The 19,989-nt window shown below is 31.6% G+C and overlaps 1 protein-coding gene across 1 annotated transcript in view; it reads right to left on the bottom strand.

The window, feature by feature from the left end:
- Positions 1-9,798: 9,798 nt before the first annotated feature.
- The window catches only part of LOC139498307 (von Willebrand factor D and EGF domain-containing protein-like), a 31,456-nt gene continuing 21,265 nt past the window's right edge, over positions 9,799-19,989 (bottom strand). Inside the window, exons 13-17 of the mRNA XM_071286709.1 lie at positions 18,966-19,112; positions 14,858-15,044; positions 13,599-13,783; positions 10,519-10,770; positions 9,799-9,849 (exon numbers count right to left, since the gene is read on the bottom strand). Of these exons, the coding sequence (XP_071142810.1) occupies positions 9,799-9,849; positions 10,519-10,770; positions 13,599-13,783; positions 14,858-15,044; positions 18,966-19,112 (822 nt within the window). The remainder of the gene's footprint in view (positions 9,850-10,518; positions 10,771-13,598; positions 13,784-14,857; positions 15,045-18,965; positions 19,113-19,989) is intronic.

Below are 19,989 nucleotides of genomic sequence, written 5' to 3'. Positions count from 1 at the left end.
CTTTCAAAACTCATTGCAGTTGTAAAATAAATTCATCATCTCTCAAACAAGCAAAGTACATAGAGCTCTGTACAATACACATATGGTAAAAATATTGACAATGGTGTTGTAACTGTTAAGTACACATATAGGAATATATCTTTTCCTTCAATATTAATATATATTTGTTTTGTAATAAAAATGCATTTTAAAATTCCGACTTAAAACCAGTAACTATTATCAGATTTCAAAACTAATTGTAAACATTTCACCAAAACTGGTAAGTACATGTACTTGTATACGAACACTTATTTATTTAATGTTATGGAGGTAACAATGTGTGTTACTTGAAACTGCAAGCCCTCAACTCTTCTCCGTATAAAACAATAATGTTGTTTGACTATTTTCCAGGGAGCAGTAATAAAATTAACGGTACCAATTTTCTTGCACCAGATGCGCATTTCGACAATACATGTCTCTTCAGTGATGCTCGTACCCAAGTATGTATTAAGTATATCATTCGTTCATTATTTCTAAGTTCGCTTTCAAATATTGTTTTGCATTTAAACAGGGTGCCCATTTTGTACGATTTGTGAAAATTTCAAATTTCTAGTTTAAAACTTTTGATGTTAGAAGGATGATTATCTGGGTTTTTTTTAGGCTAACAAGCTTAGATTTCAAGCTAAGTTAAAATTATTTCACGTTTATTTGTGACCCACATTTGTTTTCGCTCAATCGATTTTTAAACAAGTGAACAGCAGTATACTACAGTTGCCTTTATGTATGTATATATTTCTGTTTATACGGGGGGGGGGGGTCAAAGAAGTTAAGGATGTACTAAAGAATATTAATGTAAATATTAAGCTTTCTATGGTTTTAAATATGAGAGCAGTAAGTGAGTTATGCTCATTGGACATTATAGCACACTGTAGTAAAGATATGAGGAAGACTTGTCTGTATTGGTCGTATTCTTTATCTCAAATGCGATGGAATAAATTCGTTCAACATAGTCCCCAAACATTGATTTTTTTTATTGAGAGGACATCATCAGAAAGTGAAGTTGAAGGGGAATGCAAGCTTCTTTTAATTCTCCCAAAGAAGCTCCTTTATGGGGTCAGTCTCATATGAATGAAGTTACGAGCTGACTAGAAAAGGAGCACAGTTGGTTCACAATGGAATGCCCATGGTTTGTTGAAAAAAAGTCCTGTAAAAGTTTCACATTTATTGTAATACTAGAAATCGAACATCTTGATAATGTCTGTTTCAGAGAGAAGAAAAAAATGGTTGGAACCGAGTGGTGTTCAAGGGCATATGATACATTTACATGGGAGTTTATCACGTTGCTAACGTAAAATATTATTTTGCGACGTCAAACTGTAACATATTGGGAAATGATGTATTTTTCAACGATTATGATTAATACTGATTTAATTTGAAAAACGAGTACATGGACCCCTCTTTTTAAAAATGGCATTAGGTTTGATTACGTATGAAGATTATATGTTTTAATTTTGATGAAAAAGTGAACATTTTTTTTTTTAAATTGATAAATGTACCGCAAAAAATACGCATGTTTCCCTAAATTCCTGAAACTCTGTTGAAAATTAATCATTTCCAAAGTACTGTTGTACATATTAAGAGCATATTTATGTTAAGAAGATTTCATAATATTTGTACCAAAATCCGCTTGAATCTGTTGAAATAAAAATGTGAGGTGTGTCTATCAAAAGGATAGAAATGTCGACAAAAAATGAAATTTTGAGTAAAATGTCTAAAATTTCGACCCCTTTTATAAGTTAAAGTAGCATAATAAGGTATTCTTTTTATTACCTATTTGAGTTGGTCAACTGCAAAATAGCTTGTTTGAAAATTTTCGTAAAAAATCATCTTAGGAAAGAAACTGTATCGTATGCCATTAACAAAGTAAGATTTACCCGTCCATAAGACAAGATACTCGCATCTATAATGGCCATTCGCTTGTATGAAACAAAGCAGGAACAAGTGTTTTCATTTGTGTTTTTTTTTATTTGGATACGGAATACATGTGCAAAGAGTATTTAAGTCAAAAATAAAGGGTAATATCAAGATAAAATTGTAATTAAATTTGCACATTTAGTTGGATCACCTATACCGATTACAATTTAAGCCCATTACTTATGTAATGTAAGAGCATCAGTGAAATAATAAAATTACTACAAATAATATCACAAAATGCAATACAAAATACATTTTTGAACCTCACTTATGAAAAATTGTATGCAGTTACCCGTTCCAAGAACACAGGTGAGATCTGTTGAATACCATTTAAACACTCGGGAATATAAGGCAACAGTAGTTGGTCTTTGTTCAAATCTTATAAATTCATAGAAACGCTAGATATCATAAATAAGAGAATTTATATATTTCATAACATTTTCGGATCAGTTTATTTTCTGTAAAAGAAAGCACATTTCTGTTAATAAAGTTTGTCAAGTTAACATTACGTATGAATTGAGACTTGTTAAAGCCATATTGACGAGTAATCAAAACATACAGTTGGAAAGTTGAAATCCATGCATGTCTAATTTGCAAACATACCACATTTTCTTATTTGTAAGATACAAACATAAACATGACTATTAATACGCATGCTACACCAATCTTTTAAGACAAACATGTTGTAAGCATGTGTCCTTCTTCCATGGCAACATAGCATTGTGCCCACAAAATATAGCCAACATCCTTGTTGTGTGTATATCGCATTACATAAACTTCTTGATATTGACAATTCACTTAGAAACTCAACATAAACCCTTAAGACACTTACTCACGAATATCCTGGAGAAACATGGGTCTGTTCTATGTTCCTTTGGAGTATAAAAAAAAAGAAAGAACTGGATCTTCATTCACTTTATTGAATACCTTCATTACATAAGTGTCCTTAAATCAACGGTGTACTATTGGGTCTTCTAAGTGCGCTATTAATAAAACTGAGAATGGAAATGGGGAATATGTCAAAGACAACACCCGATCAAAGAGCAGACAACAATCCGACCAAAGAGCAGACAACAGCCGAAGGACACCAATTGATCTTCAACGCAGCGAGAAAATCCCGCACCCGGAGGTGATCCTCAGCTGGCCCCTAAACATTAATGAATGCTAGTTTAATAAAAAAAAAATGGGCATAACACTCAAATCCAAAACATATAAATGAACTAAAATAAAAAAAAAAACAACATTCAAGACTAACACAGACTCCCGATTTGGGATGGCGCAAAAAGCGACGTGGTTAAACATGTATTGTGAGATCTCAACCCCCTATATTACCAATGTTATTTCAACTGATCGGGCGGAGCTTACGTTTTAATTTGCATTAGGACAGTCTATTTGAAGATGTGTGTGATAAGGGTGATTGCCGTTATAATAATTATTGATTTATAATCACCTATCAGTGTCATCAAAGGAATTTACAAAAGAATGACTGGACACTTCATTGATGAATTTATCCTAAAACACCTATCTATAGATGGACTGGTTTATTATGAGCGAACCGGTTAAACCCCGCCTAGTAAAGTGAAATAAATTGAGTAATACCTCTAGCCAATGTAGAATAAAGAAACACACAGTAAAACTCAATAAAAACAATATTTATTCAGATAAACTATCACAACGATACGATACAGTTGAAACAAATAAATAACTAGAATTCAGAAACAAGCAAATCTGCTTTTACGAATTGGTTCCTTTTTTACACAACTTATTCACTAATATGAACAATACATAAATATAAATACTGGCATGCTCTGAAATAAATATTTAAGTATCAAAAAGGTAAAAAGGAAAATATAAAAACACAGTTTAAAAGAAGTCCGAGTCCTATGTCAGAAAAGGTAACAAAAGAAACTAAGATATACCTCTTTCCACCTTATTTTCATCAAAAAGCAATCAAAGTCGGGCTTCAAAGCTACTGTGAAACAAAATATTACAGATGTGGCATGAAACTTGTATCATCAAAATGCTCGATTTCTTGTTTGATTGTCCACGTTTAGATGACGTATTTTCAACAGAAATCGGTATTTCAATAGGACACAACTGCGCGCTACCTCTTGCCGAGTTGTTCCTCTATTAATATTAGACTGACGTCATACATGAATTTCTTAGGAGGAATGAATTGAAGCTAGCATTTACCTTTCAATTTCGCTATATAGGTAATGTCCTATCACTATATAATTAAAATCATTTGGTGACTTTGTTGAAAGCATCTATCCCATCCAACTAGAGATAAAGGATACAACAGATAACGATGATAGTCCGTCGGGAGGGGACAATAAATGGCTGACCCGTGTTAAGAGAGAGACATATATCTTGCACGTTAAAGACACCCTTGTAGATTTCGAAAAAGAGCAGGCTAATGCCGCTACAAGGCAGCACTCGCACCCACAAAGTGGAAAGGGATTTATGTAAGTTGCAAAACTTGTTTCTCTATCTACTATAAATAAATATATTTAAACTAACAGATACCGTTGAGTGTCTCATATCTTAACTTACATCTAGAGATAGACATTGGAGGTAAGTAGAGAACAAAAAGATTACGAGTTATCTTCCAGTTTTGAACTTTTCATTTGTATAAAGCAACATTCCTGTCGCGCCTTCATATGGACTTTACATCACCCAGTTGATAGATATTACAGGGCTTGCTTTTCCTATCATGAGTTCCTTGATAGATGGTTGCATGTTACAATAAAGTTACTAAATAATAAGAGTTTTCAGAGGGAAAATTGGAATCATTTTTGATTCAAGGTCGATAAATATTTGATATATGACTCAAGCGATAAGCCTTTATTGCTTGAAAACAAATGTTTCCTGAATTTCCAGTGATATAGCTACTGTGAAATTGATCGTAACATTCGACAATGAAGTATCAAAATAAAAAAAAACGTGTTTCCTTATTTTATTATATATAATTGAAACCAATCATAAAATATTAGACATTTGGTTTAATTAAAAAAGATTATAAGCACGGAAATTTGAAAGAACTTAATGAATAATACAACGTATACTAATAAGTAATATTTTACAAGACCGGTAACTAGTTTTTTTAACGTCTATTCCATTACAAGTATGTGTACATAAAAAAAAACCTGAACGAGTGCAATACACTCAATATTAGTACACAATATCTTTTTTTCAATTATTCATATCCATGTGCAGTTTTTCTTGTTTCCCTCTTCCGTTGTATACATTCCACATTTCAACTTTGGGTGTCGATCCAAACTTTTCTATGCCCTTCTTGTTCCTGAAATTTATACAGCTATCTGATTGTACAATCAATGTATCAACACAATTTATATAACAGAAATATCGTTGAGACGTCCAATAAGCATGAATACAAACCTTGCTGTGCATCTAGTCTACCATAATTCATAATGCAAAGCATTTGGTTAAGCAGTTTTTGAGAAAGATATGACACAATATTTGGAGTTAACTCAATAAATGAAAAAGTTTCAAAAAACAGAAGGTAGGTACATGTATCTGACAAAATAAAAAAAGTTACAGACGTTACAGTGCATCAATGTCAAACTGTTAACAAAACATGCAGTCATTTTATTCAGAAGAATCTGACTAAAGTGTAACAAGACATGACAGACGAGGCGATTTCAAAGTCGGGTACGATACCACAGTATACAAAGAAAAGTAGACTGTTGTCTAAACTCTCCGTTGTTTCAATTGCCTCTTCGTTAGAAAAAAAAAGTTGCTCGTGACAATTGTCATTTGATTAGGACTTATATCTAGAAATTGACATTGATGATAGGTTGAAAACAAAACTTTATGACAAATGAGATGATTTCATCTTCCCAATTGTGATCTTTTATTTAAAAACCAAGAGATTCAAATGGTGAAGTTGTAAACAACACTTCGTTATATTACGGACGAGTACATCACGAGTTGGTTGACCGTTATGGAATATTCGTTACACAGATGATATTGGATATGTTCCTAATGTCGTAACTTCAATCCCCTTCCCTTTTCACGAATGTGACCTACCTAATTAGACTATTAACCGGGTTTCTAACAACACGAGCAACACGACCAGTGCCACATGCGGAGCAGGATCTGCTTCTACTTCCAGAGCACCTGAAATCACCCTAAGTTTTTGGTGGGGTATGTGTTATTTTTGTACCCTTATTTGTGACATTTTGGTCACGCATCATTGTCAATAAAATGGAAATTGATGCGACTGTGACTGTCCCTCTGATATCTTTCGTCCCTCTTTTGTACAAGTGGGAGATTTTGCGCTATAAAACCAGGTTCAACCCACCATTTTCTACAATTAAAAATGGCTGTACCAAGTCAGGAATATGACAGTTGTTGTCCATTCGTTTGATGTGTTTTATCATTTGATTTTGCCATTTGATTTGAAACTTTCCGTCTTGAATTTTCCTCAGAGTTCAGTATTGTTGTGGTTTTACTTTTTTTTTACACATTTTTGAACTGCTATTTATTATTGTTTACACATTTATTTGTTTTTGATAATAAACAAATATTGACTGCTGTACCCCTTTTTTAAGTTCCCGAGCAAATATAAAATCATTCATAAAGACAGACTCACAGTGAATGATACCTAACTTATTGGCTGGGCATTGGCACAGACGAACGCGCAAAACTAAGTGTACCTCTCTGTAGGCAGGGATAATAAGAAGTTATCTCATGAGATTTTAATATAAGCCCTGGTAAGGACTGTAAAATTTTATTTATTGGTTTGCAGCAGGATAGAATAAAATGTATAACGATCTATTGATCACAGATTTTAAAAGCAATGAACTAAAAATAGCTAAATAGAGAAGGAGTTTTATGAATTTTTGGTGCCAAATTTGTTCAAGCTATATATTGGAATTTTGTCTGACATATTGGCCTGAGGGCTTTAAACAACCAAAGTAACCTCAATCTGAGATCTTGTTATGACTATTTAGATGTGAACAGCTTCTTTTATAAAAAAAATATATTATGCTACAAAATGCATTTTACAAAGATTATTTATGATTTGTGTTAACTGTCTTTTTCGGTAGAGTTGTTGCTCATATATTTTGTGGAATAATACGTAATTTTGACATGCTTATGACGTCATAGTGAATTAACAGGGGACATTTCTGCATTTGGTTCAAGATTGTATAAACCAGTTCAATTTCCATGAAAATAAACACAGTTTTACAATAATCAGTAAATTTGCAGAAAAATTAACGATAAATGATATTTTGTGGCAGTACTGACTTCTAGAATTGCAAAACCCCCGGGCAAAAACGTCAATCAGTAATGACATCAACACATATTTTGCAACAAACTCATCAATGATAACAGGCTTTTAAAGTTTGACTCAGCATTAACAGTCAAATCAAAACCAAATACGATATTTAAAAACATTGCAAAGTAAGATTCGGGAAAGATTTGCCAATTAAGGTTTATGATATCTATCCATGGGTAAAACAACCGTGGTGCTTCAAATTATTAAACTGTAAAAATCGTTTAATGTTTAGAAAATGAACAATCAATGATAATTATTCGTTTGTAGACTTTTGATTTTTTTTAACAGTTGTTATAGTTTAGGGTATACAGGCAATCATTTTTTTTAACATTTTGTTCATACAAATGATTTTTTTATCTGATCAGAAGATGATAAGGGAAACTATTTTAAAATAAAAAGGTAGTGGGTACATGCTATTAGACAGTTACCAACAACATAAGAAAAGATAACGCCAGGTCAGTACAAAAAATACCCACAAAGACAAGTGTCTATACCACTAGTTTAGATTAAATATCAATAAATTTCTGATTTCTTTCTGTTTCAAAAAGATTTAAGACAGACAGTAAACAAGAGTGCACACACTGAAATGTCTCGCCTTCTTTACTAATCATTGATATTATGTTGATAGTCCTAAATATAAAGCTTTATTACAACTGTCAGATAAACTTAACATTGACCAAGAAAACTAAAGATTGACCAATGAACCGTGAAAATGAGGTCAAGGTCAAATAAAACCTGCGCGACTGACATATAGATCATACAATATTTCCATACACCAAATAATTAGTTGACCATATATTATTAAAAAAACCCACCAAAACTCAAAAACTTAACTTTGACCACTGAACCATAAAAATGAGGTCAAGGTCAGATGACACCTGTCAGTTGGACATGTACACCTTACAATCATTCCATACACCAAATATAGTAGACCTATTGCATAAAGTATAAGAAAAACAGACCAAAACACAGAAACTTAAGTATAACCACTGAACCATGAAAATGAGGTCAAGGTCAGATGACACCTGCCAGTTGGACATTTACACCTTACAGTCCATCCATACACTGAATATACAAGACCTATTGCTTATAGTATCTGAGATATGGACTTCACCACCAAAACTTAACCTTGTTCACTGATCCATGAAATGAGGTCGAGGTCAAGTGAAAACTGTCTGACGGGCATGAGGACCTTGCAAGGTACGCACATACCAAATATAGTTACCCTATTACTTATAATAAGAGAGAATTTAACATTACAAAACATCTTAACTTTTTTTCAAGTGGTCACTGAACCATGAAAATGAGGTCAAGGACATTGGACATGTGACTGACGGAAAGTTCGTAACATGAGGCATCTATATACAAAGTATGAAGCATCCAAGTCGTCCACCCTCTAAAATATAAAGCTTTTAAGAAGTTAGCTAACGCCGCCGCCGCCGCCGCCGGATCACTATCCCTATGTCGAGCTTTCTGCGACAAAAGTCGCAGGCTCGACAAAAATGTGCCGTCAGCACACATCTCGAATCACTGAAAGCACCAACATATTTTCAAACAAAACCGAAGATGAGGTAAATGAATGTGTGTAGGCATTAGCATATGGAGAGGGTATGTGAGTACCAAACTCACCCCATTTTATTTGTTTTATATATTGTTATATAGTGATGTAACAAATAATAAAAGTCATGCTGGGTCGAATATTGATCTCATTCCCTTACTTGATCACGTATTTTTGGTTCCACTGAGGTTTTTTTTTTCAATCTGCTTATAATAATGTTGTGATTGCATTTAAAAAAATTTCTTATATCATCCATCTAGATTTAATTTTTACCAATACTAACCTCGAATTGAATTTCCTTACTTTCAAAAACAAAAGTATGAATATGACTGTGATGATTAATAGGACTCCAGATGTTCCAATAATGACGTACTTAGTATATGGGGAGTGTTTCACACTTTCTGAAACATTTGAAAACGTCCTTTAGCATATAACATTGTAGTTATGCATTTTATTGGTTTACTATTAGTTGGTATAAACGAAATGTAAATATTAAAAGAAAAAGAACGGTAAAGACTACATTTTTTCTTGTTGGTCTTTTTGACGTTTGTTTGCCTTGTCAATGTCTGATTGTTTCCAATTTATTAGTTTGAATGTCCCTTTTATATCTTTCGCCTATCCTTAACTACTAACTACATTTTTAGCCATGGCGTTGTCAGTTTATTTTTGATTTATGAGTTTAACTGTCCCTCTGGTATCTTTTAACCCTCTTTTAATCTCTCACCACTTGGACTTCTAGTGTTCCCGATGATTTTTACTGTACTATCGTATGTTTCATTAATTAACTTAGTACATATTTCTTTTCCGAACGTAAATATAGTACCATTGTCCTAACATCATATTATCTAAACATATGATTTATTGTATTTGCTTTATGATCCAAAGAATCAAATTACATAAATTCTGATAAAAGTTGAAATATTAATGTCGAAATAGATGTGATTATTTCTAAAGAATAAAACAAACAAAACTAAATTCTTTACTAACCAGTGACAGCCTCTTGGGGTTCAGTAGTTGTTACAGGACATGAATCCTGTAAGTTAGAACATGTATTTGTGTATATCCCCATTTAACTATCTAATAATAAACTATACCTTTTTTTTCAATAAAATGAAATACACAGACATCTTAGTTATGTATTGACAGAGTAATGTATTTTGTTTTCAGAAAGAAAAATAAAAAAATGTTTACAGTTACTTAGGCCGTGTTCACACCAAACGCCATGTACAATTAACATGTTTACAATTAGTTTAATGTAATGTACACTAGTTTCACATTTAATTTGTTCACATCTATACACTTTATTTAATTACCTGTACATACGATTTGTTCACACTTGTAAACTATATGTCATTTAAAAGTTCATTACGTAGAACCGAATGCAATTTTTTCGAACAACTTTTCTAGCAGTTAGTCTGGTTAGAATGTGTGTGACACATTGTATAAACACTTTCCTATCGATAAAGGACGTGTTATGACTTCCAGATATGTTTTGTATGTGCATTGTTAGTCTGCAGTTTCATTTACAGATACCTTAGTAGTTTTTACATATAAATAATAAATAGCATAAATATATAAGGTACATTACGCGAAAAAAACCATTCAAAAGATGTCTATTAAATTACGTCAATTGCCAAAACTACTTCACCACCAAAGCCCGTTTTAAAATTTCTTATGTTCTTAAGTTATTAGATTAACGTACCAATAAATAACATTTCTTTGACTTTGTATCACATTTAAAGCATTGCTCATCAAAAATAAATATGTTGACGCTATTCCCAAATTGTTTTCCATCATTTGACAAGCTGAGTTCAAACCCATCTGCCATCACTGCATCATCTGTAGACCGTTTACGTCTTGGTGACTCTAGATTGACAGATATCATGAAAAGATTCCTGTAATCTGCCTTTATCACCTCATAATCTGATGTATATTTATGTAATCCGTCTAGAATCTTAAAAAAACATATACATGTTTATGATTCAAAGATCCTGATGTCAATTAGTTTTTCAGCTTTCATCTCTAAGATAAATATGTTACCATACAGACAAATCAATATCTATTTGAATAGACGTTAATATTCATTGGTTAAAAAAAAGATTAATGTATTGGTAATTTTCTTGTAAATCCAATATATCCATACAAAGGCAAACCTAGGAAAAATGTAGGAATCCAAAACATTTTTTTGTATAGCCAACATATTGCTATGCTTGGTAGACAGGTTTTCAACAGGTTATACTCATCACATAGACTACGTACAAGCTCCACACGAAAGAATTTGAATAAGCTTGCAACAGATTTTAGGTTCTTTATCCACTAAATAATAAATTACTTTCATACAATGTTTCAAAGTAAAGTGACTAAAGTGGTGGAAAATAACGCATTAATTTACAAAACACGCAGACCTCAAAAATAATTTGAATAATATTCACTGTTCGAGCACATAAACTTTAATCATGATGTATTTGTCTTGAATCCTGTAGAACTTTAAGTCACTGATACATAAATAGATTTTGGAAAACTTAGTTTACAGATATGTAAATCCCGTTTACTGATTAAGAAGAGAAAAATTAAAGTGTCAATAAAAAACTAAAGGAATCGCATGAAATCCATACGAAAAATCACAAAAATGCTGAACTCAGAGGAAAATCTAATCGGAAAGTCCATAATTACAGGGCAAAATCAAAAGACAAAACACATCAAAAACGAATGGACAAGAACTGTCATATTCCTGACTTGGTAGAGGCATTTTCAAATGTAAAAAATGGTGGATTAAACCTGGATTTAAAGTGCTAACCATTTCACTTTGATGACAGTCTCATACCGGGTTCATCGACAGGGTACGCATATCCGCCTTTCCAAAAAGAGGCATAACAAAAATGCCGAACTACAAATCAAATCGGAAAGTCATCCATCAAATGGTAAAATCAAAAACTTGAATCAACCAGACGAATGAAATAAATCTGTCATATCTGAACAGGCATTTCCTTATGTAAAAATGGGAGATTCAACCTGGTTTTATAGCAAGCTAACTACACACTTAAAACATGTCACAATCTCAGATATGATTACAAATAAGACGACCGATATCTATAGAGATAAATGTTTAGAGATAAATTTCTAAAAATATGGATGAGGAAGCTGTATTTGTAGTTTCATTAATCGCTAGGTCAATAAGATATTTATTAATAGAACCAAATCAGAACAATTAAAAAATGCAGATTGGAAATTTGGAATATGTCAAAGAGACAATAACCCGATCAAAAAGGAAAATGAACCAGCCGAGGTTCACCAAATGGTCATCAACACATCGAGATAATTGAATTGTTAATGGAAAAGGAACATCAGTAAACCTGTATATATGTGTAATTAAATGGTCTAGCTCCATTAACCATCCGTTTTTTAACAAGAATTTGAAGGAACTACGACCCATATGTAGTAAAAAAAAATAATGTTCTGGCTCACTTTTACAAAATATAAAGAATTATAAAAGAAATGTGGTCTTCATTTATTTCAACCGCTTCAACGAGATATCAGCTACCATTTAGACAAAAGTGTAAATTGTTATTTTGTTTGTGTTTTAAGCATATATGAAAGAGGAGTATTGAAATACTACATGTTTTTGTACTTCACTTGGATCAATTTTATTAAAAAATATTTAAAACTCATTGTTGGTGTGTTTGTAAGGTCAATAGCTCAACCTCATTTGCATTCATTTTATGTGACCTTCAATCAAGACCTGAGCTGGAGGTGTGAAACGTATGTGCTTCATATATTCGGATTTACAAAAAAAAGAGTGTCAGCATTGAAATGTAAATAAGGGCGTGACCGGGCAAAACCATTCGATGACTGATTCGTTTTACAAAAAATCATTCTCTTGCAGGTAAAACCAACTAGACGATTTAGATATTTTGTAATCAGTGGCATTAAATCAAATTTAAATCAGGTTCGAAAATCATCATAATACTATTGCACGTGCTTTTTGTGAAATTATATTTCATAATTATTTCTTTATCGTGTCGTAGATCTTCGACATTCTCAGGACGTTATATTGATAATTAATAAAATAACGTTCATTCTAGAAAATTCCCGTAATGCTAATACATAACAACCGTGTATGTGATTTGTCAATTTGTTTTAAGTAACTTGTAAGTTATAAGTCATTTATAAGAATTTGAGTCGAATCAGTTACATGAATGTCAGTTTATGTCCTTTAAATAATATAGTTGAATATTGTAAATATAAAAAAAAAAGAAGATGTGGTATGATTGCCAATGTGAAAACTCTCCACAAGAGACCAAAATGACACAGAAATTAACAGCTATACGACACCGTACGGCCTTCAACAATGAGCAAAGCCCATACCGCATCGTCGGCTATAAAAGGCCCCTTAAGTATATTATAATGCGCAAATTCAAAGCCACAATGATAATCTTTGTTCAATCTATATATTGTAAAAGTAACATACATTGCCTTGAGTTGCTAAGCACTATCAGACTGATAGGTTGAATTTCCAACTTTGCGAAAGCCAACTTTTTTTATATTATTTTTAATTTAAGTTACTTGTGTACAATTTGGAGTTTAGTATGTCGTCCATTATCACTGTACTAGTATATATATTTGTTTAGGGGCTAGCTGAAGGACGCCTTCGGGTGCGGGAATTTCTCGCTGCATTGAAGACCTGTTGGTGAACTTCTGCTGGTGTCTGTTCTATAGTCGGGTTGTTGTCTCTTTGACACATTCCCCATTTCCATTCTCAATTTTATCTACTGTATTAATTACCCGAAAGTGTCTACGTCTACACCATATGGTTTTTGATTTGAACGTTCCATATATATTCGTTCTTTTACAAGCCCTTGTTCTTGTTCCACACAAACCGTTTGCTGGTAGTGAAATGTTAAGTGGCGGCTTTGACATTTCTTCTGAACAATCATCACCAATGTATCCATTATTACACGAGCAAACACCTAGAATAAAAATGTGATTTGAACACGCATTATGTTCATTTATCAAATTTATTTATAAAAACAAAATCATTGTATAATATGATGAATTAACATGTGGTTTATTTGTATACACTACACTACAAAATCGTTATGTAAACAAATCCCTGATTCAAACAGATTAGCACAACTGTACTGACCTTAAGTGTAGTTCTTAATTGATGACCACTATAGTTATTTCTATGAAAATAGCATCATTATCAAAGTATCAATATGTACCAATCAACTCTTAATGTTTAAACAGTTTTTGAAATTGTAGGGAGACAGAACTTCACACAATCTTACTAAAGCAATGCAAGCACTTGTTTTAAAACTGAGAAAATAACCATTCTATTTGAATTTTAAAATAAAATAGATATCTGTGTTACAAAGTAAGTACTTTTAGCAGAATCGAAATAATGAAAAATAGGGAATTGTAGTCATATTTATCTTTTTTTTTATACGAAACTTCTATTAAACACTCTGTAAGTTTGAATTGTAAAATATTTCTTTCCGGGGAAAACAGTTTCTCATTTACAAACCGTAGTCCAGTCATTAATATATCCAATCACTGACAAAAATATAGCATCAAATGATCATTTCAAAGATGATGGCAGAATCAGTTGCATAACAATAAATTACAATTCAGCTTAACATTAATTTTGGGTAAGCATTTAGAATATACTTCACGTAAAATGCCAAAAAGCACTAATATTCATAAGTTTACTGAAGTAGAGAAAATAAATAATAAAGAGACCAACAAGCATTTCTAATAAAGGACTCAATGGCGTTACTAGCGGCTTTTCAGCAAAGTGAAAGTGCTTGTTAGAACCTTGTTAATATCCATAACATTATGTCACTAAGTAAGTTAAATTTCTTATCAAAATACCATCTTATGGACAAAAACAATCGACACCAATAAAGTTAATACGTAAGGGTATTTAAAGAGTACATCGACATTGTCAATATCCATTCATTCATATATAACGATCTCCTTTTAATAGTACTGCATGCAAACTTACAAGCTAATATTAATGAAAGTTTTAAACACATTTATACCTGATGTGCAATTTCCGTTTTCAGTACAATTATTAGGACAAAGTAAACTTGTGACATAGTCTAAAATGGTTTGTGATCCATCATCTGTTTCTGTAAGTGACAATGTTTCATTTCTTGATAATTCCATAATAGTTTTGGTCTGAGCAGCACCAACCGTATCTTGTACGAAGTCGGTCCCTGCAGTAAACTGAAAATAATAAGGTATAGATATTATATATTTAGAAATGTACATTTTAACGATTTCAAATTACGAATAACTTGATACATTTGAAGAACACTAAAAATCGACACATTACACTTATATTTTCTTGCATCTAAATATAATCTTATCCATTAATGAGTTTACTTAGAAAAAAATATAATTTTTCAGACAACAAAACGATATCAAGGCCAGCCAGCCCGTAACAGAGTAATGATCGAATTCGCGTTTCTTTACCGTCAGAATAAGTTACGTTATCGACAAACTTATTTCAGAAGTGACACAAATTAATTTTCTTCATCGACAAAATATTTCATGTCCAACGTGTAAGTTTTCATTGTTTAAGTCGAAGTTTTTTTAACACAGTAAAACATTTTTTATATTCAACCTCTGTCATTGGCATTTTCATTTTAACGGTAAAGGATCAAATACGGGATCTCCAAAATTTCTATCATTCGTTACGAGGAAATCATTATTCAATCGAACATATGTCTTTGTTCATGACACATATTATGAAATACAAAGAAGTTGAAATGATCAAATACTTTCGAACTGACGGAAACAAAAATACATAATCTAGAATGTGTGTTTTGTCATAAACAATGGCTTCGTCGTGCGAATCGACGAGATCATGTTACATGTAACTGATCTTAGCTGTAGAAACAGTTGGTGCGACCTCGATAAAATCTTTATCAATTTAATATAATCGATAAATATTCATGACTACAATGATAATGAATTTATTGGAGTCACATCCACTGTTTCTACTGTAAACATGAACTCGTCGGTTAGTGCAATGAAGACACTTAAAGATTGAGATTGTTGGTGTATTCTTTACACCTTCGAGGTATTAAAATTATTTCAGTGTTTATTTAAAGTTAAATTTATTTTCAAATCTCTTCCGTTTAAAATTGTCGAAACTTCCGTTTAAGATTTCTGTGGTAAACTATCTATTCTATAGTTAGGACCATTTTATAATAAATACCCTTTTGTACAAAAATACTTTCTTTATAGAAGTATAGATCTGCTGGTTATAGATTTTTTTTATAACTTTCATTATATTGACGACGCGCTATGAAATTCAGATTAATTTATAAATTAAGTTGTATATAAATTTTTGGTCATAAACACAAATCTTTTAAACAGTTCAACGAGTGCGTCAATGTTACAGTAGTCTGTTGACTGAAAGTTACTAAGCTTAGCCCGATTCATCTGTCATTTATATCTGACAGAGAAGAAATATTCATAATTCTCAGAAAGTTTTCATAAATATTGTTAGATACCACTAATCGTTCCAACAATCAAGACAACAGAGACAAACAGGGAAAAAAATATGAAAATGAAAAGATATGACTTAAGTGTTAGCATGTTCAGGGAGACGGCACTCAATTTACAAAAAAATAATTGACGTTTTAAGGAACTGTAGAGGTCTCCGTGGGTTTTCAATAAGGGTAGAATTCAAAACCTTGAATATGAAAGCCTCAAAATCCATGATACTTTTTCTGTGCGGTAGTTATATCTACAAAATCCAAATCATGTACACGACATATAATACATGTATATTCATACATGTATATTTATATATTGGGAATTTATTTTTGTTTCCAAACAGAATTATAAGGTTATGTATAAGTGCATCCGTTCACTGCACAATTGTAAATTGTCTTCCTAAAGACCAGCAAAAATAAATGGCACAAGTTCACGTAGTCATAAAAAAAGTCGTATAATTTACGTTATCGAACAAAAAATCAGAAATACGGAATATTATATGTGAATGGTTAGGAAATCCGTTTCCCCTACATGTTTTAAAAGTCAAAGAAAAATGTTTTCCCTGATACAAACGTTTTAAGAACCAGCTTTGTGTAACCTATAGACAAATTCGACTGGATATAAGGAAGTTAATATGTTTACTCTGATTTGAAATTATCTTTTAGAACTTTTTTTAGTAATTGAGAACCTAAGTTGTTTATGGGTAATAGGTGAAATGTTGCAACATAGATGTAATACATCTATGGTTGCATGATCCCTCAAAATGACAGCAAGCGCAGTTTTCCGGACGATTTTCATTTGTACACTGCTAACAACTGTCAGGTCCTGGCCATGGTATATTTTGGAGAATTTTTTTTTTTACTGATTTTTACTAAAAAAAATATTCTCTGTGTGTGCCATTGCAAGAAAAAGTTTTGCTCGTTATTTTGTCATATTAAAAAAAATTCTCAACAAAATTTTCCCGTTTAAACTGTACTAGAAAAAAGTTAACATGTGAAACGGACGAAGACATAGTCTTACAAAAGTACAAATACCAGTCCTCCCTTTTGTGTATACATATGAGAAAACATTTCAAAGTTATTGATTGACTTCAAATCCATCACACATACGGTACACATTGTAGTCCGAAAAAATAAAGGACTTCATTCCTATCAAACACCTTTTTAATTGTTTACCAGTATATTTCTTTTAGTTTTGGGTAAAATTGTAAAGGAAATAATACTATCAAGACGTCCTCCCATAAATCTTTTTTTTTCTGTTCTGACTTTGAAGAAATGACTACTTTTCGCCCAATCGAAATGGTGCATGGATATATTTTGTTTCATATTATTAGAATTATTTTCCATATTATCGGTATTAAACTTGATTATCGACACATGAAAGTTTGTCAGCATTGTCAATCTTTTTAACGTTAAAGTACCAATAGTTCGGTCACTACTCAATTAAGTTTGTCGATAACGTAGCTAATTTTGACGGTAGAGAAACATCAATTCGATCACTTCTCTGTTACGGGCTGTAGAATCCATTATGATAGTCAACATTTGCTACAAAAAGCAAAAAAACAAAAAAAACAATCATTCTTCTACCGGCTTTTTAGTTAAATGCAATTGAAAATGATTGACACAGCTAATTTCCTTTCTTAAAAAGTATACATAAATTAGGACTTTTATTTATAAAAAAGAACTGAAGACCTCAGTTTAAACATATTGTAATTAGTTTACAAGATAATTTACTTACTTAAAGTTTAAATTGGAACATTTGTTATACACAATAACATCTTGTATTTATAAGTTTAAACAAATAAAAGTAGTTTACTGATCAATTAATTTGGTAGATACAAATTAAGATAAGGAACTTAATTAAACTGATGGAATCTCATGAACTCCAAAAACATTCATTTACATCGACAGGCTGTTACTCTGCTATGTATGCATATCCCGACTCAGTCCCATTTGATAATTGTCTGTTAGTTGATCATACATGGATTTGTGCTATTATATTTTTTGTTGTTGTCCATTTTGGGTATAAACTCTTCCTTTGTTATTCAGTAAAAGGTTTAGCTAGATATACGATCAGGTTTGTTCAACCATTTTCTACGTAAGGAAATGCCTGTACCAAGTCAGGAATATGACAGTTGTATTCCATTCGTTTGATGTGTTAGAGATTTTGATTTTGCCATTTGATAATGGGATTATTTGAATTTTCCTTGTTGTTATATTTTTATATCTTACTTTTCAGGTATTCAAGTGTTTCTGTATTCTTGGGTTTTTAATTGCTAAAAGTTATTTTTTTTTAAAAACGATCATCTAGAGAAACGCTTTGAACGCACAAAAAATATAACATGTTATTTTCTTTATGATAGCAAATTTAGTTCGAAACCTCAGACCAACCAAAAATTCAAATCGTTGCTTTCTGGTAAATGGCTTCGAGATGAATCAAAACCTCTAAAACATAAAAAAAAATCCACACACTTTATTCCACCTTTTCTGTGATTCCATTCCTCAGCAAACTAGAATATATTAAATTGAAAGTTATCATCAAGCTTGTGCGAAAATGTGATATAAGATAACATCATCTGACATTTTGAATTTATAAACTTTTAACTATTTTTAGTTAAAACTAAATAAATATTAATTTCACCTTGATATCCATGATGCAGGATTGGATGTAGTCATAATCTGATAATCCTGGTATGTCTGGTAGTTCAGAAGGAAGGGATTTCTTTATGCGATCGGTGCATGTCAGATTAGCCTTTTCTTCTGTCCATCCATTTCTAAATGGCAATTCCTGTAAAATACGGCCAGATATACACAACATAAAAAATGAAAACTGGAGAATTGTGATATTCTCGTCATTATGGATCAAATGCAAATGTACAAACTAATACTTTAAATCGATCGTTTAGTAAATAACTTGAAAATGAGAAACAATGTCAATGTTAATATTGTATTTTTCTTTAAACGTTGTGTAAACTTTTTGTTATTTTTATGAAAATCTATAGTAAAAACAAAAGAAGTCTTTTTTAAGAACCACGTGAATACGTGAAACAGGATCGAAACAATTTTACATTATAGTTTTACTTAAAAAATTTGTAAATAAGCTAAGATTATTGTAAAATCACAAAATAATACAAAGTTTGGAAAATGAATGGATAAACTATAATGTTCATCTCAGGAGAATAACCTAATTAGCCAAAGATCACAAAAACAACCCAAATACACAAGATATACAAAATTAAATAGAAATACCTTATTGTCACAAATTTATACATATTTACACTGCATCTTTATAAGAAAATTACACTCGATATTAGGAATATTTGTGTTTTTGTTAAATTTGGCTTCTATATTATATTTTTTTTAAACTGAAAAGGAAATAAAATAGTAATATTGGTTGAACTATATAGCTATCATGAATATAAGGCGTCATATTTATTAAAATTGAGAATGGAAATGGGGAATGTTTATTTTGAAACTTCAAATCTTTTTCGCGCTATTATTTTCTTTTTCATGGATTTAATCATCAACGAATCTGGTATCAGCAAGACATTGCAAGCTCATTTTGACGGAAGCAATGTATTTCCGATATACAGTGTCGACCTTAATAGTGTACTGAAGAGAGCCTTGGTGTAGTGGTTAGTGCGTCGGATTACTAACACAAAGGT

Source organism: Mytilus edulis, chromosome 1, assembly GCF_963676685.1.
Source record: "Mytilus edulis chromosome 1, xbMytEdul2.2, whole genome shotgun sequence".
NCBI classification, from domain to species: domain Eukaryota; kingdom Metazoa; phylum Mollusca; class Bivalvia; order Mytilida; family Mytilidae; genus Mytilus; species Mytilus edulis.
Note: the sequence above shows the minus strand (reverse complement) of the source record. Positions and strands in the feature narration are given on the sequence as shown.